Source organism: Labrus bergylta, chromosome 3 (genome assembly GCF_963930695.1).
Source record: "Labrus bergylta chromosome 3, fLabBer1.1, whole genome shotgun sequence".
NCBI classification, from domain to species: Eukaryota; Metazoa; Chordata; class Actinopteri; order Labriformes; family Labridae; genus Labrus; species Labrus bergylta.
Window position 1 is genome coordinate 32,692,836 of NC_089197.1, and position 27,344 is coordinate 32,720,179.

The 27,344-nt window shown below is 39.3% G+C and overlaps 1 protein-coding gene across 4 annotated transcripts in view; it reads left to right on the top strand.

Annotated features, from left to right (window-relative positions):
* phkb (phosphorylase kinase, beta) overlaps nt 1–20,275 on the top strand; it is a 110,706-nt gene extending 90,431 nt beyond the window's left edge. For 3 of the 4 annotated variants that reach the window (XM_065953172.1, XM_065953175.1, XM_065953173.1), the window contains 13 exons: nt 1,516–1,598; nt 2,271–2,361; nt 4,830–4,888; nt 5,253–5,415; nt 7,855–7,936; nt 8,268–8,325; nt 11,849–11,939; nt 13,093–13,298; nt 15,927–16,061; nt 16,366–16,495; nt 17,135–17,242; nt 17,494–17,634; nt 19,181–20,275. In XM_065953172.1, coding sequence (XP_065809244.1) covers nt 1,516–1,598; nt 2,271–2,361; nt 4,830–4,888; nt 5,253–5,415; nt 7,855–7,936; nt 8,268–8,325; nt 11,849–11,939; nt 13,093–13,298; nt 15,927–16,061; nt 16,366–16,495; nt 17,135–17,242; nt 17,494–17,634; nt 19,181–19,318 — 1,485 coding nt within the window. In that variant the 3' untranslated portion in view covers nt 19,319–20,275. Of the gene's footprint in view, nt 1–1,515; nt 1,599–2,270; nt 2,362–4,829; nt 4,889–5,252; nt 5,416–7,854; nt 7,937–8,267; nt 8,326–8,766; nt 8,858–11,848; nt 11,940–13,092; nt 13,299–15,926; nt 16,062–16,365; nt 16,496–17,134; nt 17,243–17,493; nt 17,635–19,180 lie in introns of all 4 variants that reach the window. The other variant, XM_065953174.1, reaches the window with a different exon arrangement.
* Nucleotides 20,276–27,344: the final 7,069 nt, after the last annotated feature.

Here is a 27,344-nt window from a genome sequence, read left to right on the forward strand (position 1 = left end):
AGCTGAAGTACTCAATGAGGACTAGAAATATCCTCTATTGCAGAGTGCTATTCAAGATTCACTCGATAATCAAAACTTTATGGGATGTGAATCATGTAAAGTATATATATATATATATATATAAGGCATATACATATATATAGGCTTGATAAGGCAACCATTTTTTGAGCAGAATGATCCCCTTCAGGGTGTCCATTATGTAAAGGATAATGTTAAGTAAGCAGGTGGTTATCGTGAGCAGGACCCTGATGCAGAGCGGAAGGCTCTTGCTCACCCCTGAAGGGATGCTAATTGTAATTGGCCAATCAGAATCAAGTATTTATCCCAGCTGTGTAATGACAGGGATTAATGAGCTCCAGAGATGCAATCCCTTGTCATCCATTAATGAAGCATTATCACACAAGAGTGAGGGATGTTGTACTGAATATCAGAGCTGCTGTGATTCCATCAGAAGAGTCCAGATTCAGTTCAACCCACATATTACTAGGTCTGCTACTTGGTTTGTGCCCATGGAACCACAGATCTGCTACCTTGTTTAATGTAGAACTACATTTATATTTACATTTAATTTATTATGCAACAAGTAAAAGAATGTATATTGTGATACCGAGGTATCGAACTGATAAATGAAGACGAACACTGTCTGCTGTGATGTTTATTGTATTCAGAACTCCAGACTGAGGCGGATGGATACACAAAGAAAAAGGTCCCAGTGGAGTTTAACTCTACATAATACAAAGAACTCACAAAATGTCTCTTGTCCAATCAGATAACTTACTCTGAACTAATTGTTGAATAATAAGTGACCCTTCTCCTGTTTCCCCTTTTCACTTTACATTTGTAGATCTTCTGACCAACAGACATTCAATCTGATCTTAAAAAGGAAAAGATCATCAGCAGGTTTAGTTTGATCGTTTTAAACATTGAACACTAAACTATACTATGTATACAAGTACTGTATATATTACTATATATAGTTGGTCAAATCAGTTGTGTATTCACATTATGTAAACAGAATAAAAGTTCAGTGGCAAAGACTGACTGAAGAAATAACATTGCAGAATTTAAGATAATAGAGGCAGATTAAATTGAAAGACATTCAAACTTCAGTGAAATAATGAGTTTTAAATGGCACTGCTTGCTGTGAAATCCTCCAAGCATATCTGCAATATTTTTATATTTGCAACATAAATTAATTTTTATGATATTAACTTTGATCAGTTTGAGGGCTGAGGAGACAAAACTTTAGAAATGTATAATTGTGGAAACTGAAACCAATTCAAGCCGTTTTATACTATACTGACGTGTTTTCTTTGTGTGTGTGTGTGTGTGTGTGTGTGTGTGTGTGTGTGTGTGTGTGTGTGTGTGTGTGTGTGTGTGTGTGTGTGTGTGTGTGTGTGTGTGTGTGTGTGTGTGTGTGTGTGTGTGTGTGTGTGTGTGTGTGTGTGTGTGCGTGTGTGTGTGTGTGCCTGTGTGTGTGTGCCTGTGTGCCTGTGTGTGTGCCTGTGTTTGCAGAACGCCCTGCAGTTCATCAAACAGTGCTGGAAGATGCAGGGACGTCCTCTCTTCCTGGTTCTCATCCGTGAGGATAACATAAAGTAAAACACACACTCTATACGAGCTCTTTAATCATTTTGTTTCGGTCTCCCTGCTCTCTTTCTTATTTCATCTTCTCCCTCCTGGGTCTCCAAACATCATCCTCCTTCTCTCTTTTTTTCTGTCTGACACCAACTCTGGATCTCATTCAAAATGTCCCTACAGTCACAATGCAGTGGGGTTAATTTCTCTAATCCCACCTTTCTGTCTCTGCCCTCCCTAGCTCTCCTCCCTTCTCTCTGTACTGTCCATCACTACAGCTGGAGGTGCATCTGTATTTGCCTGCTGATAGGCTGATAATGTTTCTCGTTTGTATCACTAAAGCCTGACTGGTTGGGCAGATTACAGCAGCATTAACCATTATCCAAGAAGCCATATGTGAGAAGTGCTAGAACACTTAAACAGCCACGCTGCAGCATGTGGAATGAGTCAATGGACTCTCATAAAAAAACGCTCAATAGTCATTAGTTTGCTATCGATCGGGATGATGACCTAAACAGAAAGCGACAGAAGGCAGACTAAAGCAGTGAAATGTGCTGATTCATTGAGAGCGTGCTCAGCTTCTTTAGATGTTAGTCTTCATATAGATTTAATAAATGTATTCTGTTACAACATAACAGTTATCAGAAATATGTTTCATCAGAATCTGACAGTTTCACTCTCTGCCTCTGCAGGGGGAGCCGCTTCAACCCAGTCCTGGACATGCTGGCCTCGTTCAAGAAAGGCAACATCGGAGGGGTCAAAGTTCACGTGGACAGACTTCAGGTTTGAGGATTTGATGACAGTTGACTTTTTCTTCCCTGTACTGAGTTTTGAAACTTTTTAAATGATAGTTCTGTCCTAAATTCAGAAAAAATGGCCCCGTTTTTTTCCAAATTAGCAAGATCATTTTCAGAAAAACAAAGTAGTTTTTATTTTTTTTTCAACTCAATGCTTCGGTATTGTCCTAACTTCCTTTTATCTTACTTCAACAATTAGCCAGAAGTTAAAATCTCATGGCCACAACTACAGTCTGAATATAAACAAAAAACAATATAAGAATCAGCAATGGCACACGGTAAAGATAAAATAATTGTAATGTTCTCTTTACGATTGTTTTCACTTTTTCTCGTTGCATTAAAGAGAGTTTCATAACTCAGGAATGTGATGTGCTGAGTCCAGTGTTGTGTTCACTGTAACAGTTTCTCCAGCAGAAGAGACATGTGCTTATAAAGATATAATAGTGTTAACTTTAGCAGCTTAGACAGCTTTCAACATTTCAATTTCACACACGTTTAACTACTGACATGTTTAACAGCCATTCATTCTAATACAATATGTTGTTTTTTATTCTAATGGTGATAGGGTCTGTTTGCCTTTTTTTGAAAGATTTTCTTAAAAGCTGCTGTTGTGGTTAAGTAAGTCGACCCATTGGGCACCTGATAGCTTAGTGGTTATGTTGCACGCCCCATGGAGGCTATAGTCCTCGTCCCAGTGGCCGTGGGTTTGAATTCGACGTCGGCCCTTTGCTACATGTCATCACCCCACCCTCTCCTCCCAACGTTTCTAACAAAGGTGAAAATGGCCCTGAAAAATATATTTAAAAAATAAAGAGAAATATGCCGATCCAAGGTAGAGAAGCCCTTATTCAGAAGTGTCTTCTTGTTTCGATTACTGTACTGCCAGATTAAGTCTGGGGGGGTGGTTTTTAGGAAAAGCCTGAACTGCATTGAGCCCAGATGGTTTTTAAAAAGGACATGGGAGCTGTTGTGTTGGCGCCTTATTCGGCTCGTCAGATATCAATCAGGGTGACTTGTGAAAACGTAACTAATTAAATGGAGAATGAATAGATTGAGCCCTCTGATGTATCGTTCAGGGATAATACTGTATACGAGCATGAGGGTGTGAATGAAATGAGCACAGCAACTGATATGGATTCTGTGGAGCCGGACTATTTCATTCAGCAGTATTACTGAAGGAGACATACAGGGTTTCAGCCTGATCAGTAGATATTGCAGATTAAAAAAGATGAAGTATGAATCACATTTTCAAACAAAGCACCACTAAATATAAAAGGAAACATTTAAATATCTTGTGAGCTCCACTTCTTAGACTGTTCCAATATGGCCACCAACATTGTTTGGCCTCAAAACAAGTCTTTCATAAACCAAGAGATGACATCACTAAGACTATGTCCATGTTTTATACAGTCTATGTTAAAAGCTGATAGTATGTGTTTGAAGTGTCCTGCTTGATGTCACAGCTCCCTAGTGGTTAAAAAAATAAAAAAACCTTTCGACGCAATGAATAAACAATAATATAAAATGTTAAAATGCTGCCTCATATCAACTGATTCATACATTTATAATGAACCATAAACAGTTACTAAATAATTGAATAATTCTTCTACTTCAGAATAGATTGCCTAAAGCCTCAGGATGTTTTTAAAACATTCACTCTTTTTTTGTAGCAAAAAGCAGGAAAAACAATCCAGGCTAAGACTAGAAGTATTTCGACAATGGTAACTTTAACCAACTGCTTTGTCAAACTCATGACAGGTCTTGGAAGCCGAACTTTTCTCCCAGCGTGTCTGTGGTTTTCACCAGAGACTTCTTCATATAGACCTTTTTTTTTTTTTTTCTCCTTTTAAAGTTCTTCCTTCCCTTCGCCTATTTGCTATTCACTTCACAGCTAACTCCTCCAGCTTTGAAACACTTCTCCTCTTCATCATCTCATTGTTATGGGGAGCAGGAGCGTTCCTCTCCTACGCCTCGTATTTTTGTTTTGGAGCCGACTTCAGTTGGAATGGCTAATATCACATTTAGACCACAGGAGCAAGTGGTATTGAACTTGCACTCTTTCCTCCTACGCTGCTATCCTTTTAACAGACTCAAACTTTTACTTTCACCCTGTTAGACACTCGCTTGTTGCCGCTCCTGTACACATTTTGTCAATTTAAAGCAGTGAACCCGGGTTTTTCCATGTGTTATTTGTTATGAGCTGCACTATGTAATGCTAATGGTTGTTTAGTACTCTGAATCATCCTGAAAGCCTCCTCTCGGGGATTTATTCAACTCTGCTTCCTCATCTTTTCTGGGCTCCTCAGTGTTACTTTCACGGGATGACTTCCTCTAACCTATTTTGCACGTATCTATAAGCATATAAGTGAATTCTCTTGTGTATTGTGGTGTACTTAAAAGAATAATCAATCTGCAAATGCCATAATGTGGTTTTTTTTCTCCTGGCCCTGTTAGACCCTGATATCTGGAGCTGTGGTGGAGCAGCTGGACTTCCTGCGTGTCAATGAAGCTGAGTAAGGCAGCTTCTTTGGTTATTTAAAAAGGCTGGCAGGAGATTTGAAAAAGCTCAAGATGAATTTCCGGGATGCAGTGGACAACTTCATGTGATATTCATACAATCTGATGACCAGTTTTCATGAATGTTGAACTGCAGCTTACTGATGTAGCAACTTGATTTTCATTGTCAATGTTTTCAGTACCAATAAATTAGTCTCAGGTAAAAATACAATAATTCCAGCATTGTTTACATTGAAGCTCTAAATATGAATTTTTCTACATTATAAAACCAGCATTACAATCCTTGAGTAAAGAACTACTCTCTAACTTTAAATAGCACATGTAACGTGACTCCTCTTATCTTTGTGTGCTTGTTTAAAGGATCCCAGAGTTTAAAAGCTTCGAGGAGCTGGAGCTGCCAAAGCACTCCAAGGTGAAGAGACAGACGAGTACACCAAACGCCTCGGACCTGGAGCAGCAGCCGGAGATCAGCGTGGAGGAGTGGCTGCACAAGCCGACCCCCGAAATCATCCAGAAGTTCCATGTGAGTTGATCTCCTTAAAGGGAGGAACAGTCAAGGAATACATGTTGGGGTTCACAATGACCAATACATTACAAATAATTCTGCTAGCATTAGAAAGAAATCCCTACAATCCCGGTTACACGTTCATTAACCACTGGAGAAAAGTAATAACCACGATCAAAGGAGAATATCACTAAAGTCCATTACTGATTAAAAGGTTGCTTTAATAAGTTTCTCCCTTTGCAACAAAAGACAAAAAGCGTTTGTCTCAATAGATGAGACCAAATTTCACCCTCATTTTTGTTGACCACTCAATGTGGTTGGTCCATCTTTTTGCTAAGATTTATTTTAGGACTTTGTATGCCTTTATTTGAGACAGGACTGTGGATGGTGTCAGGAAAGGGGGAAGTGGGACACAGGTGCAGACCCAGGGGTATCTTTAAGTTATACCAGAAGGATGACCACAAAAATCGCAAGCGATAGATTGGAGAGGAGGGAAAAACAAAGAAACTGTAAGAGACCAAAAAAAACGTATTAATTAACTAATGCACCAAAAATGATGAACTGAACTACTGCTGACTCAAAACTAAATTGTCCAGGAGACCCAGAAAACACTTAACAAAAGCAAAGGCTACCAGGGAGGCCTTAAAAGTTCACAAAAAAGGCTGGCGTATTGCAACAATGGAAAAACAAATAAAACACACTTTGTGCTTTGTTTGTGTTTATGCACACACAGACAACAAGAGAAAACACAGGGAGAACCTCTCACTACCTCTGAAGGTGAGATAATGAGAGAGTATATACACACCTGCCTCATTCCTTCACCAACCTCAGTGAGAAGCTAGAGAGAGTGCCCTTGTTACCCAGGATGGAGGCAGAAAATCAGAAAGAGAGAGACATGCAGGAAAGGAGCCACAGGCTGGATTCAAACCCAGGCTGCCAGCTTTGAGGATCATAGCGTCCGTACATGGGGCATACGCACTAACCACTAGGCTACCAATGCCCCGTGTTTGTACCATCTTTGACTTGGAGAATCACATCATTTAGTACAAGTCTTTTTCTCGATGTTAAATGCAGTTTGTACGTTGTTTACTCCAGTAGCTACGGCAGACAAAGAGATCAGTAAAGTGTTGTTTGATTTTAGCCATTCTTATTGTTGTATGATCGTATCGTCAGCATATAAATTAAACTTTGTATCCGTAGCATTTCTACATCAACCCATCTATTAATTACTGGTCTTTTTTGCAGCTCTTGTATGAATAATGGTGGCAGGTATGATTGTCTTTTCCATTAATTGCAAAAGTAGTTTTGTACCTCTAACCAGTTCCTTTACTTAGACTTGCAGAAGTGTTAGGTAAGCACCACATATGACAATGACCTGGGTTATGTCCAGGACAGAGTTCCTTCAGGCTAAATATGTCATTATAATACATTGAAATAAATACATATTTTTGGAGGATAAGCTAGTGTTGAATCATTGTGTTAGTCAGAGTCACAGGTGAACCAAAGCGTCTTGCAGATCAGTATGTATAAGAGGTGACACATGACTGTCTGCAGCCACCATCGGGTTAAGAGAGGGAGTCAACAGTGATGAGGACTGAATCATGAATTCTCCATTTTACTCTGTGAAGGAAAAAAAATGTCCCTGCAGTCAAACATGCTGCGTTTCTCCCAAAAGAACAGAATAACTTAAAAACTTCAGTTGCTTTAATTCATATTTTATATAATATTCAATAACTGTTACAATTTTAATGGTTAAAGTTGAGCATGGAAGAATAGAGAAGAATATGAAAAAGCTTCAACGACTCACAGATCCACTTCAAAGAGTCCTCATGCGTCTTCTTTGGAGAGTTTCAGAGGATTTTTTTGTAATATTTGGGCGATAGATTAACTTAATGCGCTCTTGGTTCCCTTCTGTTGACTCATTGACAAACAAAAACTCTCATCAAGACTCACCTGACCACCAGGCTCCTGTCTCAATATGACATCTATCACAGTCGAGCCATGGTTTCTAAAGAGACGGCCAACCTCAAGTCTACTCTTACATTTAAACTTTTTTATTTTTACCCGGCTCTGACCTCGAATATTCACAGCCCATGGGTTATGAGAAGAGGATTATCAAGTCATCTAGCTTTCTCTACCTTGACTTTGAACACTTTCTTTTGCTCTTTTTTTTGCCTTTTTTTTAAAGTGTGTTTTTACCATTTACAATATCAAAGCTACCACAAAATTGTAATAATAATGAATGTACTCCAGTCATCTCATGGCATCCTTAAAGATACTCTTTTCCCTAAATTTTACTCCTTGAGGTGTTTCAAATTTTAATTAGATGATATTCTTACAATGTCGCTACTGTACAACAGTATTTAATTACAGTTTGTTAGTGTTCACTGCATGTGAATAAAACTGCAGCTGTGTATGCATACAGTAATAACATTGTCTGTGTCTGCATGCTAACAGGATTCTGGCTGCCTGGCCAGTCAGGCTCAGCTTGCAAGCATCCTCCTCAGGAGAGAAGGTCCCGACTTTCTCGCCAAAGATGGTAAGCAAACTCTGTGATTTAGTGAGCATCTTAAAGAAATAGTCATTTGTTAAAGTGAAACAGAAGCACATGTTATAAGAGTTTTCATTAAGTCCCACCATTTGGAACCTTTGCTTACATTGTACATCTGCCCATTTCATTCCTTTTTTAAAAAAAAAAACCATGTTTTAATGTCAGGCATTAGTCATGTGATCAAACACAGGTCTGTAGGGTGCTCTTTTATTATTCTTTTGAATGGGTGGTTAATGCTTTATTTTTTTAGAAATGACTTACAGTGATTTTCAGTGAACTTGGGGTGCGTCTTTATGACATTTTCAATGTCTGGCTGCAGAAAACCTGATGGATGAACTGGAGGGAATCTACAGGAGAGCTGGCAGCAGAAAGCTTTGGTCTGATATTTGCAAACACACACACACACACACACACACACACACACACACACTTACACAAATACTTGCAGTTTAACACTGTTTTTCAACATTTAGAACAAATGTCTTTAGACAATGTCTGATTTTTTTCAGTCACAATATAGAGACGATGATCACTGTGTCCAAATCAAACAAACATTTATTCTAAGATGTGCTCAGTGAAGGTCTCTAAGACGTTCAGATTTAGTTCATTTAGTTAGTCTTATTGATTATTGCTCTGTTCAGTGATTTGGTTCAGTTAAAAGGGTTAGGATTCAATGAGATGATTTGGCATATCTTTTATGGCCCTTAACCAAATGTTTTGTGTCTAGACTCATTTTGTCAATGTTACCAGTCCTCTCTGAATCTTTTCCTCATGATGACAATTGAAAATGACTCTTATTTAATCTGGTCGGACTGCAGGCTGGCAGTGCGCCATGCTGCTGCTATTATCAAGAAGTTTGCCAGCTCTATTGCTCCTCACATCACCACAATACTGGTGCATGGGAAACAGGTAATGTTCAGGCAGAGATGAGGAGAATCTGCATGTTTATTCCATGTGGCTGCCTAGATTGAATGCTGTGTGAGGTTCAGCTAATAGTTTGTGATTCCTCAAAACTATGTGGTCAACAAGAATTATTAAAGTCAGGAGGAAGAGGTTATGTATATTTTGAGATTGGATTTATAACTTCAAAGAGTCAACATTTCTGCTCTTTCTTTACCTTATGTATGGATACAAATTACAATAAAGACTTCATCTTAGCATTAAAACTATAAAAGTTAATAATAACCTTGTAAAAACAATGGAAGCACTAGTTATTCTGGTGAAGAAGTTTGGCACAGTTTGGGATATGTTTTGTGTTAAACTTATGCTAGTACCAAGTCTTCTACCAACAGGTGTTTAAAATTGTACTTCTCAAAGTAATATTTCACTATCTGTCACCATGGCAACAGGTGGAGTAATGTAGTCATAAGTTAATGCCATAGCATTGTGCTGAAATGTTTACTAGCTAAAGCTATTTCACGCTAAGCCACAAATATAAGCACAAGAAGAAGGCTAACACTATCACAGCCATGATATGACTAAAGCTAGCTAGTTGAGCTAGCACGCTGACTCAGTGTGTACAGGAGCTTTTTCTTTAGTGTTCGCTTTTTCTCCATTAACCGTTGCAGAGGCTGGACGCTCGTTTCGGCCAACCGAAGCATCGCACGCTGCATTAAAGCCGGCTGTATACTGCAAATAAAATAGAATTGTGTTCAGTTTTCCAAATGTGTGTCTGCAGTCTGCTCAGAGCAACGTGGGACTGAGATCTAATATGCCAGTTTCTACTGGATTGCTCCAGCTCAGGTGTCTCGCAGCAATGATTTACTTTAATCTGTTATTAAAACACCCAGGGGAGGTGGGGGATCTTGCGAAATTAAACGGATTGAGGTCACTAATAGCCTCATGATTTGTGCAATGATTGTCACTGCTATCTGGCCAATGCAGAGGTAACCCTCACAAAGAATATTGGGCAGAAATGATCCATGAAGTTTTGCAAGCGGAGTGCAATTGTCTCATGTTTTACATCTGATTGCAGAGAGAAATTGCCAACAATTGCTGTGCTTGAAGAGCTCATGTTTCAATTCTATCCACACATACTGTAGACGAGGAGCTGGGAGGGGAGGGGGTATTTCTTCCTCCAGTTTGATATGAAGCTAAGACTTGATGTGAATCAGTTTTATTGTCTTCAGAGGAGGTTCCTCATCCTCAAGAGCAGCTTGTCAAAGAATAGTCTAGCCATTTTCTGAGCCAAGCACCTGATATCTTTTTGATCTTTGACTACGAGGCTGCTTAAACTCTATTTTGTTCGAGGTATACTGCCGGCCGTACTCATGAAGAATTCATCAGATACTGTAGTTTTCACACTTCTCGTGTGCGCTTTTGTTCCCTTCTTTAGTGGTCAGGATGTTCTGTGAACTTTGGTTTGAATTTGTTCAAGGTTGGCTTACATTGCCCCTTTATTATATGCTGCTTAATTAATTACGAGGATTTTTTCTGGCACAGAGAAATTGAAAATGATGCCACGATAGAGCAAATAAATAAGTAAAATAGAAAAACCTGGAGGCTCCATTCCTACTTGCTGGAAAATAGCAATGATACTGAGCTCAATTTACTTTCTCATTTACCTAACATGGGCCAGGAAGTGAAGCTTGAAATAGGTTCCCCAACAAAGAATCAGGGGACTGACACCACATCGTGCCTTCTAAACATTAAGGCTTTGTGCTCGAGATGTGCCTTCGTATTTCTGCAGGTTTAAGCACAGAATAACTACTAACACACGCACACACACACACACACACACACACACAGAACATCACACACACACACACACACACAGAACATCACACACACACACACACACACACACACACAGAACATCACACACACACACACACACACACAGAACATCACACACACACACACACACACACACACACACACACACACACACACACACACACACACACACAGAGAACATCACACAGGAGTTATTCTCAGCATATAATAATAGGTGGTTGTGTTTCAGCTGATTGTGTTTATGACCCCATTAATATAATTATTTGTTCTCTGCTTCTGTAAGGATGGCATCAGATCCATGTTTGTGTGTTTCCATAGAAACCGTGGCTTTGGGTTACCATGTGAAGATAAGCTCAGTGTTTGTGTGCTGCTTTTCCCTCATAGGATTTCTGCATACAGAGGAGGCAGCTTCACAGCTGCTCTGACTCTCCTGAGTAGTGAAAAGAGAAATAAGTGAACATTAAAATATATTCTGTGAAGCTAACCTTTAATCTAATATCTATTATATTTATAAATTCATTTATCAGGACTGGGGTTAACAGGTTTTATTTTCTGACATGCAATAGATACTCAGCTTTGTAAACTTTTGTGTTTTTTGAAGTTCATTTTGATATTGGATTATTTTTGTATAATGGGGCATGAAATTGCTATCATGAGCAATTTCAAGGGATGTATTGCTGTTATCATGATGGAGAATCGGGGAAATGTACTTTCAAGTGAAGGTGAAGCCAATGTAATTCTCATTTCAAAAAGCATTTCTTAAAAACGAGAAACCTTTGCTAAATGACCCAGTACAGTTTAAATAAATCTCCAGCCTGAGCATACATACACATACAACCATTTCCAAGAAATTAGGATATATAAAAAAAACCTTGCTCATTCTCTGTAAAAGAGGTTATTTAAATACGTGATCATCTTGGTTCCTGTAACACCTTGAGAAACTTACTTCCCACAATTTTAAACTGCTTGAACAATATGCACGGGCAGTGAAATAAAAACAAGTTAAACATCACATTACTATAATATCTGCTCTGCTGAAGCTGCGGTTAATTTGAGGACGTTTTACATCAGACATGAACAAAACATGCAGATTGTAAAATACGTAGCTCTTAGTTGTTATATGTCATCATGTAAAGACTGTTCTTGTGTCTTTTTACCCACTAGGTCTGTTGTCCGTCTTGCTGCCAGTCTGTTAACTAAGCTAGTGGACAGCCTTGCACCCAGTATTACTAGTGTTTTAGTGCATGGCAAGCAGGTAAGTGAACACCCAGTCTGCAGGGCCTGAGGGGGTTACCCTTACTATTCCCTCTGAGCAAATTGGGTTGGGGCTACATTTGGAAATTTTTACATATAGTGACAATGATTTTAATGTTCACTGATTTAAAAAAAAAAAAGAAAAAAATGCTCCTCTTGTTGTCATCCTATGGGAATAACTAAGGCTAGCTGCATGCTCATATTTCCTCATTACAGCTCACCTCCACCCTGTGTGTATGTAAGCTGTAGTTGTAGAGAAGGCTGACATTGTGAGAGAATCCTAATATGCACCGTGTCCACATGTCTAGACTCACCTTATGTGCTGATTGATACAATACAACCTGTGGATTGGTGTGATGGCGATCCCTCGCACTGTAGGGGTTGCGGTGCATCATTTCCTGTCAAGTGTTACTCAGAGATTAGCCTCCTCTCGAGAGAGTCACTTATCTCGCCTCGTTTTTTACCCTTCTGAACAGTTTTAGGCATTTCATTATGCTCAAGTAGCTCAAGGTGTGAATCTGCATATAGATTGCTCACCGGAGGGAATACTGCTCTCGACATGATTGGAAAAGCTGATTTCCGATTTCAAACGGCTGTGTTCCTCCGCTTACAAAAAAAACGCAGCTTTGGATTATACTTCTCGTCAGCACTAAAATTCAACAATGCATTCTGCTGGAATACAAAATTTCAAAAACATTTCCAGCTCCTTGCTCAGTTAGACTCAGTTTAGATGTAAAGATGAACGATAACGTCTTCAAAGTGCAGGGTTTCATCAGCTGAAGGCGAGGAAAAAGAGAGTGTCCGCGAATCAGAAGATTGGTGAGGTGTAATTTTTATGAGATGGCTTTCAGAAGACAGAAAATACAAAGAGCAATCTTGGGATCTGTAATTCTTCCCCACACACTTTCATGTGACTCTGAGAGAGAGGGCCAATTTCAAAGTGATGGAGCAAAGACACTTGAAGGAAATGCACCTCGGAGGAAGTGGCATGTGCACATTTCTACTCACGTGCGTCTGTGTACGCTCACAGAAAGTTAAACATACTATGCACTGCAAGTCATCTTCACTGCACAGACCCTTCTAACTGTATGTCTGTTTGCTGTTTGCTCTCTCCCCCTGTGTGTCTGCAACATGCAAACGCCTGTGAAACCCAGGTGACCCTTGGTTTATTTGGGCAAGAAGAGGAGGTGATCTCGAACCCGCTGTCTCCAGGAGTGATCCAGGGCATCATCTACAGCAAGTGCTCACCTCACGGCGGGGAGCGGGAGGCCGTTCTGCAGCAGGAGCTGGTCATCCACATCGGATGGATCATCTCTAACAACCCAGAACTGTTCAGCGGCATGCTCAAAATCAGAGTCGGGTAAGAAAAAAAAATCCGGCTTCAGGAATATTTTCATAACTGTAAAGAAAATGTTTGAAGATTAGGTTAAGCAAGAAGGTCTCATGGAGTACGTAGTCTTTGCTTTCCTCCTGAGGCACTGCCGGACTCAGGATGTTTGGGGGGTGGGGGGGGGGATAATTAAAAGGGCAACATGTGAAGGCCAACTAATTTTCCAGCATGTAGTGATGGAACACATTATAGGACACGTGCTCTCTAGAGCAGTGGTTCCCAAAGTGGGGGTCGACAGCCACCAAGAGGGGGGTCGCAGGATGCCTTCCATAAAAAATAAAAAATAATTTAAAAGTGCATAAGTATATATTTCTACCCATTTTTTCAATATACAAAAAGTAGTCCAATGTCATATAAGACAGTATCATTAAGTGAAATTAATGTGTACATTTTTTATTGTTTTTAGGCTGTTTTATTATTTTGTGTTCCTAGTTTTTGGATTGGTTTATTAGTGTGTGCGTGGCTGTCGCTACGTTATATATCTAACTAACCACCTTAAAGAACAGTGGGGGGTCCCAGTTTCTGTCACCCTTATTTTGGGGGTCACAACCTGAAAAGTTTGGGAACCCCTGCTCTAGAGGGCTTTGTCCATTGGACTCTGGAGGGCATGTTACTACCTTTTGTCCACTAAGAGGGCATCCCGAAGGACACTTGATCATGTTTTATCTACCATAGGGGCATCCAAGAGGGCACTTCCGCTGTATCACCCTCCCCAAAAAACTTGGGTAACAGGTCCACCCTAATGCCCTAAAGTGTTCAGACCACTCTCCAGAACATCATGCATGCCGCAGTCTGCCCTCAGTTTATTTTCTTATGAATAAGAACTCCTTGCTGTTGTTATGTGTATTCACTATTCATACAAATGACACCTCATATTCAGGTTATTTGACCGAAGTGTGGGCTTCATTTATTTATTTTCTATTTAATGGTGTTTTAAATGTAAATATGGGAAGAAAGCTGCAAAAATAACTCTTGTGTTAATTTGCCAAACAGCTAGAGAATGATACATTTTACTACCATTGTTTTAAGGGTTATTTAATTAAGTAAATCCACAATCCAAACATTACTGTCTAAATAAAGATTGTAACCACTGTGGTGTGACCTATTAGTTTGTTGGCTCTGCTGTCACTTCATTAAGTACCCTTTTAGCACTGGCTAAAAAAAAGACACCTAAACCTACTAATTGGTTGTGGTCTTAAGAATTGTCCTATATTTCCAACGAAGAAATCCCTAAAGCCACCAACAACACAATCACAGTAAACAGTTGACATGGCCATAACTTTTTTTATAACAGGAGGTTTAAAAGATTTGGTTTAAAGTTGGACATTTTAATCAATGAATTATAGAAAAGGCCATTGACCTTTTCTTTTCAGCCGGCCTCAAGAGGCCACTTCAGGAGCTGCAGTTTTGGTCACTTGTGTAATGGCTTCATTCCTCAGCTCAGGAAGTTGCAGAATGTATTTGACCTGTATTTGGCTCTTGTTTGTCTCTTCTGAGTGCTGCAATGTGATTTTTAACAGCGCACATTATTCATAGCATTATTCAAAGAGCGTATTCCTTTCCAGGCCTCTGCATAATCAATGGAAAGTTACAAAGTGCCGATACATTTGTTAAGTGAATCGTCTAATGTAAATCTGAGTCTGTACAGTGTGGGATTGTGTTACATAGTGCTTGGTGTTGTTTAAATGGGAAGTTTTGCCTGTTTCTGGATATATAGTGTTAATGGTTAAACCTTGTCATGGTGGAAATGTGTCCTCAAATAGAGCCCACACATCGGGTGTCCACTGATATCAAACAAAGTGACTAAACTCCAAAAAGCTGCAGGTTATTCCTCACAGCTGTCCCATAAAATAATCTGTTAGGACACATATGTTAGGTGTATACAGATGATAAGTGTACTCCTACGTGCCCCCCTCTCTACCCCGTCTTAATCCATTGCCTATGTCCCTCTTCCAAGCCAATTTTACAAAATAAAGAGATCTGCGTCATTTTTCAGACACAGTTATGACTGGGTAATAGAACCCTTATATACCATAGATTATCACAAAACCAAAGTCTCAATCTGGGTGAGGCTGTGCACAAGGAGATGAAAAGGTTTGGATATAGAAATAAGAAATGAGTTTGAGGTAGATAACATTTATTGCTCATTGAAAGGGAGGGAAATGTGCCATTAATATAAAAAGGATTCATTTTTTATAGAGCCTTTATGATCCCATAAGTGAAAAAAGCAGTCTAATAACGATGTATGCAAATGCTTGTTCCATACACAGAGGAGAAAGGTGAGAATTATTGACAATCAGAATTCTGTCTTTAATTCAGGGTTTAGGGGACTTTTTTTTATCAGATAGGTTTTTACACATTGCAACCTGGACAGTTGATCAGTAATCAGTCAGAAAGCAGAAACATCACATGCCTGTTTCTTTGCCTGAGATTAACGTTATTTAATTTAGCCATAAGAAACTTGACACTATGAAGCAGAATCCAAAAAAATGACACAAATTTTAAAATGTACCTCCTTGTTCTAACAAAACCATCAGGCCCATGAGGTTTGTGTAGGGTTCATTGCTTCTTGGATTAACAGTCTCTGTGGATCTGCAGATGGATTGTCCAGGCCATGAAACATGAGCTGAAGATCCGTGCGGGAGACATGCCAGCCCAGGACATCCACCAACTGTCTCCAAGTGACATCAAGCAGCTCCTGCTGGACGTCCTGCAGCCACAGCACACGGGCAGGTACTCTCCATCATGTGCTGTTTAATCCCTTCAGAGTCACACATCGTCCATGCCTTTATCTCAGTGCATGTACTTAATCTTCTGAGTTTTAATTATTTTATCCTCTGTGGTGTCTTCACCCATATCTTATAATCTGCCCCTGCAGCAATCCAATTTCCCCATGAGAATTAGTTTTATCTCATCTCATCTCATCTATTACACACTGAGTCATAGAGATTTTCCTCTAGCACGGGGGGGCTACACAATATATCTGTCCCAAATTTTAAAAACATGGTTCAACAGTTCCCCCCTTGTTTTGCCTCAGGTCTTGGCTGAACAAGCGTCAGATTGACGGCTCTCTGAACAGGACCCCTCTGGGTTTTTATGACCGTGTGTGGCAGATCCTGGAGAGGACCCCCAACGGGATCCTGGTGGCTGGGACTCACCTACCACAGGTACCTGATGCTCACTGATAAAGCAAGATAAATCCTCCCACGCTGGTCAAATGTGACACTCTGTATTTTTCTGCTTTACAACGCTGACGGTAACAAAAGACTAGAGTTTTGAATCGTGTAAGACACAAACTCTTTGTAACTATCTTTTAGAGATTACCTAAAAATTCAGAGAAAGAGTGTTCCTCCCATTGGTTTGTTTGTACTTTTGACTAAGGGCTGCTGGTGGCTGGCCTAGCTAACCTACTAGGCCACTGGCGCCCCTTTGTCACACTCATTAGTCAGCACCAAAATTATGAGTTGTTTCAATTTTTTCTTTCATTAAAGCAGACCCATAATGCCAGGCAAATGTTTTGTCTAAGCTGTAACACTGCCACCTGCCACTAGCTGGGGCTATAGCTGCAGTGAATTGGCCTGCTCTCGGATGTCAACCTGCAAAGGTTTGCCGTGCAGTCTGTGGCCTGCTTGATCAAAAAAAAAAAAAACACAGCTCATCATACGACTGTGCAAAGGACAGGGGGATGATGATCTGGCTCTCCTGTGGTCATAGTGATGGAGTCGGAGGTTTCAGCATGGCGTTTTAATCGGGAGAACATCATAAAAACGAATAACTATATTTTATTTCTGACTGTCTCTCTGTAGCAACCTACGCTGTCTGACATGACCATGTATGAGATGAACTTTTCCCTGCTGGTGGAGGACACTGTGAAGAACATCGTCCTGCCTGAGTACAGACAAATCATAGTAGAGGTAAAACAACTGATACATTAACTTCAATCAAACATCTCTTTTATGGATTTTGCCCTACATCTAATTTGGGCACTGATTTAAAACTTGATTTCACCTTTCTACTGCACAGACAGTGTCTTTCTTCCCCTTTAAGGTTCTTTTTGGTTATTATTAAGTCGGGTTAAGAATTTCAAAACAGAATACAACCTTCTTTGCTGCTTGTCTTTTTGTGTTTCTCACAGCCTTGTCATTTGTCTCCACTGTGTGAGTAGTTACTGATGGTGGTGTCCATTGTGCTGGAGAGAAACCCGGAGCTGGAGTTCAGCGATAGGGTGGATCTGGATGGTCTGGTGAAGGAGGCCTTTAATGACTTTCAGAGGGACTGCAGCCGCTTTGAAGGCACGGAGAAACAGGTAGAGTTTAGTTTGTAAGGATCCCACATCCCCATTCTTGCTGGGGTCCACGACATGCCTTCATTGTTAATGTGTCACGACATCTTACAACTACAGAGTGCTTTCCTTTGGACTTGATTGCGATAGAATACGTCTTGACTTTCTTTTATTTGAATGTGACCTGTAGACATTCTCATGCAGTTAAAACTGTGACTGTGACATAATAAATACCTTGACTTCAGAAACATTTAAAATCAAAATATCTTCTATGTGTGTGAAACACTGCAAAATGAGGAACACAGGGAATGTTTAAAAATGATAAATAAATGTAGCTGAAGATGTTCTGTATGCTTTTCAATCACCCTTAGTATAACCATATCAGCACTGGATTGTTACATTATTGTTTGCAGGGCATAAGGCCTGTTTTATCTTGGGGTTGGAGGTTTTCATTTTTGGGGATTTTGAAGGGTCAAATAAGGATTGACCCACTCTAACGTCCTTAAAAAATGTAACCCCTGCCCCTGATGTGTCTTCAATCTTTGAGCCTCTGTTTTGGCAATACACCGATAAATCAAAGACTAACATAGGGCTGGGAAATGAATCGAAAAATGAATCGAAACTGACATTCAGAACCTCTAACCAATCTTGCCCATGTCAATTATTTTGTTTATTTTCAAGGAAGACGACACTGAACAAAAAGAAGTGAAATTTAAACACTGGGGAAAAACTGTTTGCAAGACATGCAAGTTATTTATTTTCTACTGTTTTAGAGAAGTTATTTCCTCTTTAAAACTCAAATGTGTTGTTTTCATTTCAAGCGATGTTTTGCTTTAACTTTGAAATATTCAATAAATAACCACAAAATAGTTAATCAGATATGCACTCTTTCATTAGATAATATCCCAGCTTTAATAGTTGAGCATATTTACAGTAGAGACCATGTCAGTGAACTGTGAGGGCAGAAAACAAATTAATCGTTCATTAATCGTAATCGAGGTAAAATGATCAATTAATCGTGAGATTGATTTGAGGTCATATCACCCAGACTAACCTAAAACAAACGTTACTTTTCCCATTTAGTAGAGATTTATTAAATCCCTGAAGTAGATTTAAATCAAAGCTCCTTTGAAGAACATTAGGTTTATGTTGATTTTAGCGACCACTGTGGACAAATCAGTACATCTTATCTCTTTGCTGGTTTTGTCTTCTAAATGTGTAAGTTGTGTTACTTTAACAAATCTCATTCTACTCAAATGGATCAATTACTGATACATTTTTTTCTGTGGAATATATATAAAAAAGGTTGTTTCTGAAGCGCAAAGTTTATCACTTTGTCTGACTCCCCAGGAGGAGTTTTAGGCAATTTAGAAATAACTAGTATTAATGCTGATGGTCTGCTTTGCTTTTTTGTTCTCACTGTAAAGAGGCATCCGTATTAATTTAAGCTGTTATCCAGCTAACACTCCTCACAGGAGCTTTTATAAACTTCATGAATGCTTTAAGAATATAATCGAATATGATTTCAGAATTAGACTGAGTAGGATTTTTTTTGTCGTTCCTCTTGCAGGATGACATGGAGTCATTCTACAACACCCCACCGGTGGGGAAGAGAGGCACCTCCAGCTACCTGTCCAAGGCTGTAATGATCCAGCTGCTGCAGGGGGATGTGAAGCCCTGCAAGGACGACCCGTGCTCCGTTAGCTAGATTTACAACACTTTGAGCCCTGACCTGAGCCTGCTGCAGCATAGTCATCACACAGTCCTGAGAGGTCTGCTGCAGAGTATCCATCACATACATCCACAAGATAACCTCTAACCTCTCCAGCCCACCCTCTGGCGTGAATCTTCCCACTTCTGTTAACCATATTCCTCCTAAACATGAGTAGAAATTGTAAGCAGCAGCTGCAGTTTGCACCAGAGGTTAAAATAATGTTGAATATAAAAACTCACAGCATCACCACGGCCTTGTTTCTATACACATTATTGTTTTGTCAGTTCAGCGTCCTACTGTAGCTATTGCTGTGTGTTCAAATTTACATTTTAGTGGACTTCTCTTGAGTTGTTCAAAAGCTGTTACGTAGCGTAGCAGCGACCATTTTTGGCTTTTCGCGTCAAATGCCTCAAGCTAGCTAACGTGTGCTCATGACTTGGATGCAGTAGATTAGCATGTGAGCACTTTGTTGACAGGGGGGATGTTGTGTTCATCCACCAGTTAGATGTATGTGTTCTGTTTGCTGATTTCAGCTCAGTTTGGCTTCTTATTGAACTCACAGACCTGAGAGAGTGTCAGTCAGGTCTTTCAGAAAGAAATGTGATTGTTGTCCTTGATTAGAAACAATTACAACTATTTTGTATCCTGGTTTTCAGGTATTTAAGAATAATGTCTAAAGAACTTATCGCCATGAATCAGCTTCTTATGGAATTTCACGTTAACGGCCTTTACCTGTTCTGTTGCAATGCTATGATATAAGAAAGCTGTTCTCAAATGGGACACCGGCTGCAGAAATGCTTCACATCTCAAAATAAACAAAAGTGGTGAAGTCTGCCAGTAAATCATGTCCATGATCCATCATTTCACAAATGTTACCCGACTGCATCAAGCTGTAGTCAACCTCATTATGACTACCTGTGGGAAACACTGCCAACATATTATTGTACTAAACTACAAGTACACGTCAAAGTTTGTTGTTTGATTTATACTGTGTTCTCTGTCTGTGTGCATGCAGTCTGCTGCATGACAGAACTGTTTTTAAAACCATAATGGCTGTTTCTCTGAATGTTATTGGCAACGCAATCATTTTTGAGCCTCTTGTTTCACACAGCAGAGCTCTGCATGACAATGTGAAGTGAGTGAAGAAACGTTAGAACATGCTGTTATTGTGAATGTGTGCAACAGAAGAGGTAGGTCAGATAGAAATGTTAAAAAAAACTCATTTATTATTTGAATGTGTGCCTCTCTGAATATGATCACTGTGATGTATCTGCCCTAACCTGTGTGTGTGTGTGTGTGTGTGTGTGTGTGTGTGTGTGTGTGTGTGTGTGTGTGTGTGTGTGTGTGTGTGTGTGTGTGTGTGTGTGTGTGTGTGTGTGTGTGTGTGTGTGTGTGTGTGTGTGTGTGTGTGTGTGTGTGTGTGTGTGTGTGTGGTTTAATGTCGTCTTCAGAAGAAGTATTTTTAATTCAAACTGTAGTTTCAAAGAATAAATGTATCCACTTTGAAAGTGTCTGTGTGTCACTTTACTGATGTATGAATTATCCAAAGGACAAAAGTGTATATTATGTTTAAAAAAAAGAGGAGGAAGTGAGCATTTTCACTCGGTCATACCTCTCACATGTGATATGTCCAAAGGAGATTTTTGCATACCCAATGCAGAACAAATATTCTACTATATCTGTGAGGGATCAGCTCGTCCTGTATTCTTTGTAAAGGTTGTGAATACTTGACTGCTCCATAAACTTGTATACCATCAGATCATTCTACAAACAGTTTCTTTATGTCCAGTGAATGTTGAAATGAATACAGTTTGCATGCCTGCCTCCAGAACTACACTTACACTACACTAATTCTACACTTTTGTGAATATAAAGTACAGACATATTTTTTACTTGACATGAAACTAAAAGCTTTTCCCCTGTAGCTGAAACTGCATTTCAGTGTGACTGCTGCAGCCCTGAGGGTTGTGTTTGGTATTTGCTGTCAGTTACACCCACTTCTTTTGCCGGTTCTCCTTATCAGTCTGCATCTCACCATGAAGGATGCAGCACTGAATGACTTCCACAGAGAGGTGAAGTTGTGGGCGAGAGCCCGAGAGGCAGAGTGGAGATAAATGACCTCTGCTCCTCTGTAAATTCAAATCAATTTCAGACTTTAAAGGGGAGTTCCTGCCTTTCTTTAAAATATATACATATATATATCTTCTTCACCATCCAAAACGGGTTCACCTTAAAAGGTTTTTTTTGTACCTTTTGTTTGGTTCTACTTTTGCTGAGTAGCTTGACACATGAAGGAACATATATGTTGTGTGTTGTTTTAGTCTTGTACTCAAAATCGGTCTTGGTCTCGTCTCGGAATCGAAAGCATTTTTACTCGGTCTTACCTCGGTCTGAGATTGGGCAGATACCGGATTTTGAATCAAGACCACCACTGACAGGCTATTTTTCCACATCATTACTGTGATTAGCAGAAAAACAATCTTTTCTAAATCCATCAGTTACAGCTGCAACCTTCCCGGTGTTACGGTCTCAGTGAGTGACACGCCCACTGTTTGTGGTCTTGGTCTTGTCTTAGTCTTGCCCTGCCTTGGTCTTGACTCGTCTCGACCCCTAAATGTCTTGGTCTTCTTTAAAAATACGTTCAAATGAACCTATTTCTTTCTAAATGGTTGATTTCCCCTTTTAATGTTTTACTTTGTTTGAAAAACCTTGAATAGTGTCAGTAGCTCTGGAGAAAATGTCCCAGAATGTGTCCATAATTTTAGTATGCTATTAGTTGAACTATAGGAAGTGTAAAAAATATATTTTGCTTTTATTTTTAAATTTAGTATATTTCATTTTCTGCTGCTCTCGTTTTTTATTATTTTGAAATCCCTTCATTATGAGTCACCCTACTTAATGGAAGTACAACACACAATAATTAGTCCCACATTAACAGGATTAAATGTGGGAATTAACATGTATAGAGGGGTCGATTTGCTGTTGGCTGTGTACTCCAAGGGAGAAGCTGAAGTGTTATATCTCATCAATCCACTAGGTTGCAGCAGAGCTCAGGAAATGAAATTTAAATAGTCTGTCATTACTTTCTAAAGATGTTTTAGGGTAATTATTTTTCTTCATGAGATGAATTACAGAAAGTGTGAAATATCAGAACATCTATGTCACCCATCACAATACATTATGATGTATGTGTCCTAACTTGAACACACATGCAGGATCCATCAGACAGGAAAATCTTACTTCTCCAACTGACTAGAGCTTTTTGTCTATTCGGCTTTATTTCACCTACAAATCAAGTGTATAAAAAGATGACTGCTGCTGCACAAGAAATACTCATTTATTATACACAGATACTGATTTATGTGTATTTTGTCTGTGCTGCTCGTGACAAACATGTTTTCAATAAATACAGAAAACAAGTAAGCTTACTGCTCTCATTAGCATTGCTGTGTTATTATTTCATCCTTTAAGGGCACACAAGGCGAGTGATCAGAGAGGCTTTGTCAGGTCTGCCTGAGATAAACATGCACTAGTAGGGAGCAAGGGAGCCTGCAAGAAGCGCTGTTGTTCAGCTGAATGGACAGGAACAGAGAGCTGCATTAGCAACATACAGAAGCAGAAAAAAATCAGGGACCTATTGCCTTACAATATAATATGCAATGACTGAATAGAGTCACATACTGACTGTTGGATTATATTAGATGACATATGTTTTGAATGTTAACACCATTGAAACTTTCTATCTTGATCCCAAAACTTTTGATGCTTTCTTCAAGTTCAGCAAACCAACAGGACAACTCCTTTACTGCCTACAGTGAAAAGTTGCCAAAGTTTGTTTATTCAAGTTATTTATCGAAGAAAATTATCATTAATAAGAGTGACCCTACACTAATAAACTTGTGTCTCTTAAAAACTAAAGCCCAACATACATTTCAATTTCAATGTATTTATTTAAATACTGTGTACATTAATTAACATAAAACATGTAAATATGCCATAGGCTAATTTCCACCTGCAGCCCCTTGGCAGGTGGTTAGAAAACATTAAAACAAAGTTACATAAAATAACGATGACACTCAAGACCAATACAAGAAATTATAAAACAATGACATATACTGTACATTAATTAACAGAGACACATACCCTCTAAAAAAGAGTGGCTGTTTGATTTTCTTTTTTACAGAACGAACCAGTATAAAGTGACCATCAAAGTTAAGTGCTTAAAGTGCATGAAGTGCTTAAGGTGCTGCTAAGTGAGGTGAAGTTTTGGAGTACTAAAGTGTCACAGTGCTGGAGTATTGCACATAATTAAGAAGGTAATGTTGTAAATTGCACATTTGCCCAAGAGCCTGTCTTCCCCTCCTAAGAATGTGAGTGTGAGATCTTGACTTGTCTTTTGAGAAGATCATGCTCACAGTTTTTTAGTATTCAGTAGGAGACAGGAATTTGTAAGCCAGTCCTGAATGTGGGTCATTGCTGAGAATTTTGGAAGCTTCCTTGGTATTTTTTGCAGAGGTAAATATTACTGCATCATCTGCATACATTTGAACATTTGGGCACAGATTGGGGAGATCATTGATAAAGAAAGAAAATAAAATAGGCCCAAGTATTGACCCTTGTGGGACCCCCACTGGACCCTCAGTACATGCACCACCCAACTTTATTGAGACATTTGTTTTTGGTAAATTAAGTCAAAGTTCTGCATGGAGTCAGGGTGAGGCGTTGTGTGATGGTAGTAGAAAACATTCAGGAAACTTCATAACTAGAGAGGGAGCAGGGTTGATGACCATCATATCCTGGGACTGGTGCTTAACTGGTTCAATCTCTGTTCTTGTTATGAAACTGCTTCATTGTGTTCTCCTCATCCAATTAAATATGCACTATGTATATTTGATAGGGAAATGTGAAAGTTGTAGAAGTGGAATAATTCTTTGCTATATTTTCTGAACTGAATGCAGAAACTTTACTCAAAGATGAAAATGGGTCCCTGGAACACTGTTTGGAGCTAAAAAGCTACCAGGAGAGTTACTCTTTCACTGTTGCGGGCCCACCACCATAACTAGCATTTTAATTTCAAACAGTGTTAAAGGGACCAAATTCTCCTCTGAGGACAGTTTGTGTATAGAGTTATGAACATATACCACATAATCTGTACACTTCTCCAACTTTCACATTTCTCTACTAAAACTTCATAGTGCACCTTTAAATAGAGCAGTGATATAAAGGAAAAACTGTTATCATAGTGTCAGACTCGGAAGCTTTGTCTGCCATCTTCGCCCAACCTTTTTACATCATGTCATGCTTCCTGAGACCCCCCCCCCCCCAATAACTTACAGACTGACCATTTAATTAATATTTGTTATAATTGAAACATGCCAATATAAAACATCCTAATTTTTTTTCAAATTAGATACATTTTCATCAGTAAATATTAGTTTAGATGAAATCATTTATGATTAAATTACATTAATTTAAGCAGTTACAAACATGCACAGAGACGTAGAGACAGCGAGGATGGGATTTCCTGAGTGTTATGGTGACAGATTAATGATCTGTGAGATGTGAGAAAGCGTTTCTCTTCACTGTTACTTTGCCTCACTACACACATCACAACCATACATACATTTGTGTGGCAGCATGTTGTCAGCATGGAGATAACTGTACTCACATATGACAATGTCATCATACAGAGTGCTCTGATCGACTGTTGAACAGGTTTCTCCTGCAGCCCTCCTTCATTCTGCATCTCTATCACACCTCCTGCTCCATTAGACACCCACCGCCACCTCCCTCTGTGTTATCTAGCGCTGAGATGTGAGTGACTGCCAGGCTGGAGATAAAACACCATAATAATGTGTTTAGTCTGCAGGCGGTAAACCAATTGGGATTACACAGCAGATACACAGGTGGTCTTCATGTATCATAAAGGAGCTTCATCCATCAGTCATTGTCTACTTAAAAGAACACAGTGTGGTGGGTGGTCTTTCTGAAAAATCCACTTTATTCTGTTTATACAACTTTGAGGTTTGCTATTGTCAAAGCTTTGTTTGGTTGGGACTGACAAAACGCTCTATCAAAAGGATGGATCATGATGAACATTACAGAAAGAACAAATCCTAATGATTTTGAATATCTCTAGCACCGTCATAAGGTTTACCTTTCACGAGTTCAGTCAAACGCTGCACTTATGATTCAGTACATTTGTTAAAAAAAAGTTTTTTACCAGTTCACTTATAACTTAGCTTTGATAAATCAAACATTTCTATTGATCCCCCAATTTGGTATATGACAAAAGTCTACCTGCAGAACTAATGACATTCATTTACCCAGAGCTATACTTGTATTTGCTGCTAATTAGCAAACAGTATACCACAGGATGAAAATAAAAAGTGGACCATCGTGTCATCCATTGATTTCTAACCCACTAGAAGATAGTAGAAGTTGTAGTTGAAATATCAACAAAAGAGAGAAGACTTTCCAGCAGATTGGTGTAAGTCTGTAATACTGTAAGGACATGCCTGGAAAACAAAGGCAGACCCTGCACCAAGGAGTACCTCTAAATGAAACCTCAGTGTTCTATATGGCTTTTCAGACAGACAGGCTGTTTGCACTGTTTCCATGCAATTTAGCCAATTCTTTGACTATGATTATCACTCTCAGGTGCACCATGTTTGCTTTTAGAAGAAAAGCAGGACAAATGCACTTGACCTCCTTGCTTTTAAAATATATGTATTTTGGGGTGTTTGTACCCTTTGATAGGACAGTGGATAGGATCAGAAATAGGGATAGAGAGTGGTGAAATGCAGGAACAAGCCTGCAGATCGTTCTCAAACCAAGGCCATCCACTTGGAGGACCACATCCTCCCTACATGAGGCCTCCTGTATTATATACTCTACTATATTTAATTTAGTAACCACGGCAGCCAGAGATGACATTTTGTCAATATGTAAAATGAAGGAGCAGACTGTGTTCTGAAGGGGAGCATAACAGCAGTGCATCAGGGCTACCCCTTACATTTTTTTCTGTGTTGTGACACACTGGTATGGCCCCATTACTCAGTGTCTGTAATCAACTGAGCCAAGGTGACACCCACGAACATCTCATATTGGAGATGGCAGCAAGCCAAGAGCCGCTTACGCAACCACACCAGCACAGACCTTGACTGGTTGGTCGTGTTGTCTTTGTCTTTAATCAAGTTTAAACTAGTGCACAGTATGAGAAAAAGAAAGTGGCTTATTCTGAAGAGCTACTTAATAGACTTTGATTCATTATAGTTGCTAAAAACATTGATGGGGGTAAAGAGCTGAAGGGTTTATTGAATGTCATTTTAATTTAAGATGTAAAAGCAACATAATGGGGTCAATGGCCAGGTACATGATGATGTAGATCAGCTAATCCTAAAAGCAGGAAAGTGATTTTTATGGTAGCTATAACTCTAAGGGGGCCGTGTCTTGTTGTCTCAGATGCTGAAAGAGGAACATAAATTGAATTTCAATCGACCCTGGTGCCCAGAAATGCTGCCAAGCATGGCCAATTGTATGCTAAATTACTATCCAACAATCTCAGAGCAACTTTTCTTATTTTTGCAAAGGTGTTGACATAAAGTGACACTTCTATCTTATGGACTTTAGTCTGACCTGAAGTAACATAAAAAAACTGTAGCTTTGATTAAAAATGTCATTTTCTTCCTTAACGGCTCCCATTGATTGTTCCCCTTACAAATTGTTAATGCCTAAGTGCCACAGGAACAAAGTGGGTGAGACCCCTCCCTTATTCACCACTTGTCTAATAAATCTTCGGACATGCACAAACTAAAACACTTATCATATGTTGTATGCAAGAACACCTTCACGCTTCCTTTGAGTGTTGGTAATGATTATCATTACAATAATGATGGACTTAAGGCCTTAAAATTGACTGTCTTTTACGACTGCTTTGAGCCAGAGCCATCAAGCTTCAGTTTTTATTTCAGAAGCCATAAAATATGAAGAAAAAAAAAAGAGAGAGTACAGATTGGAA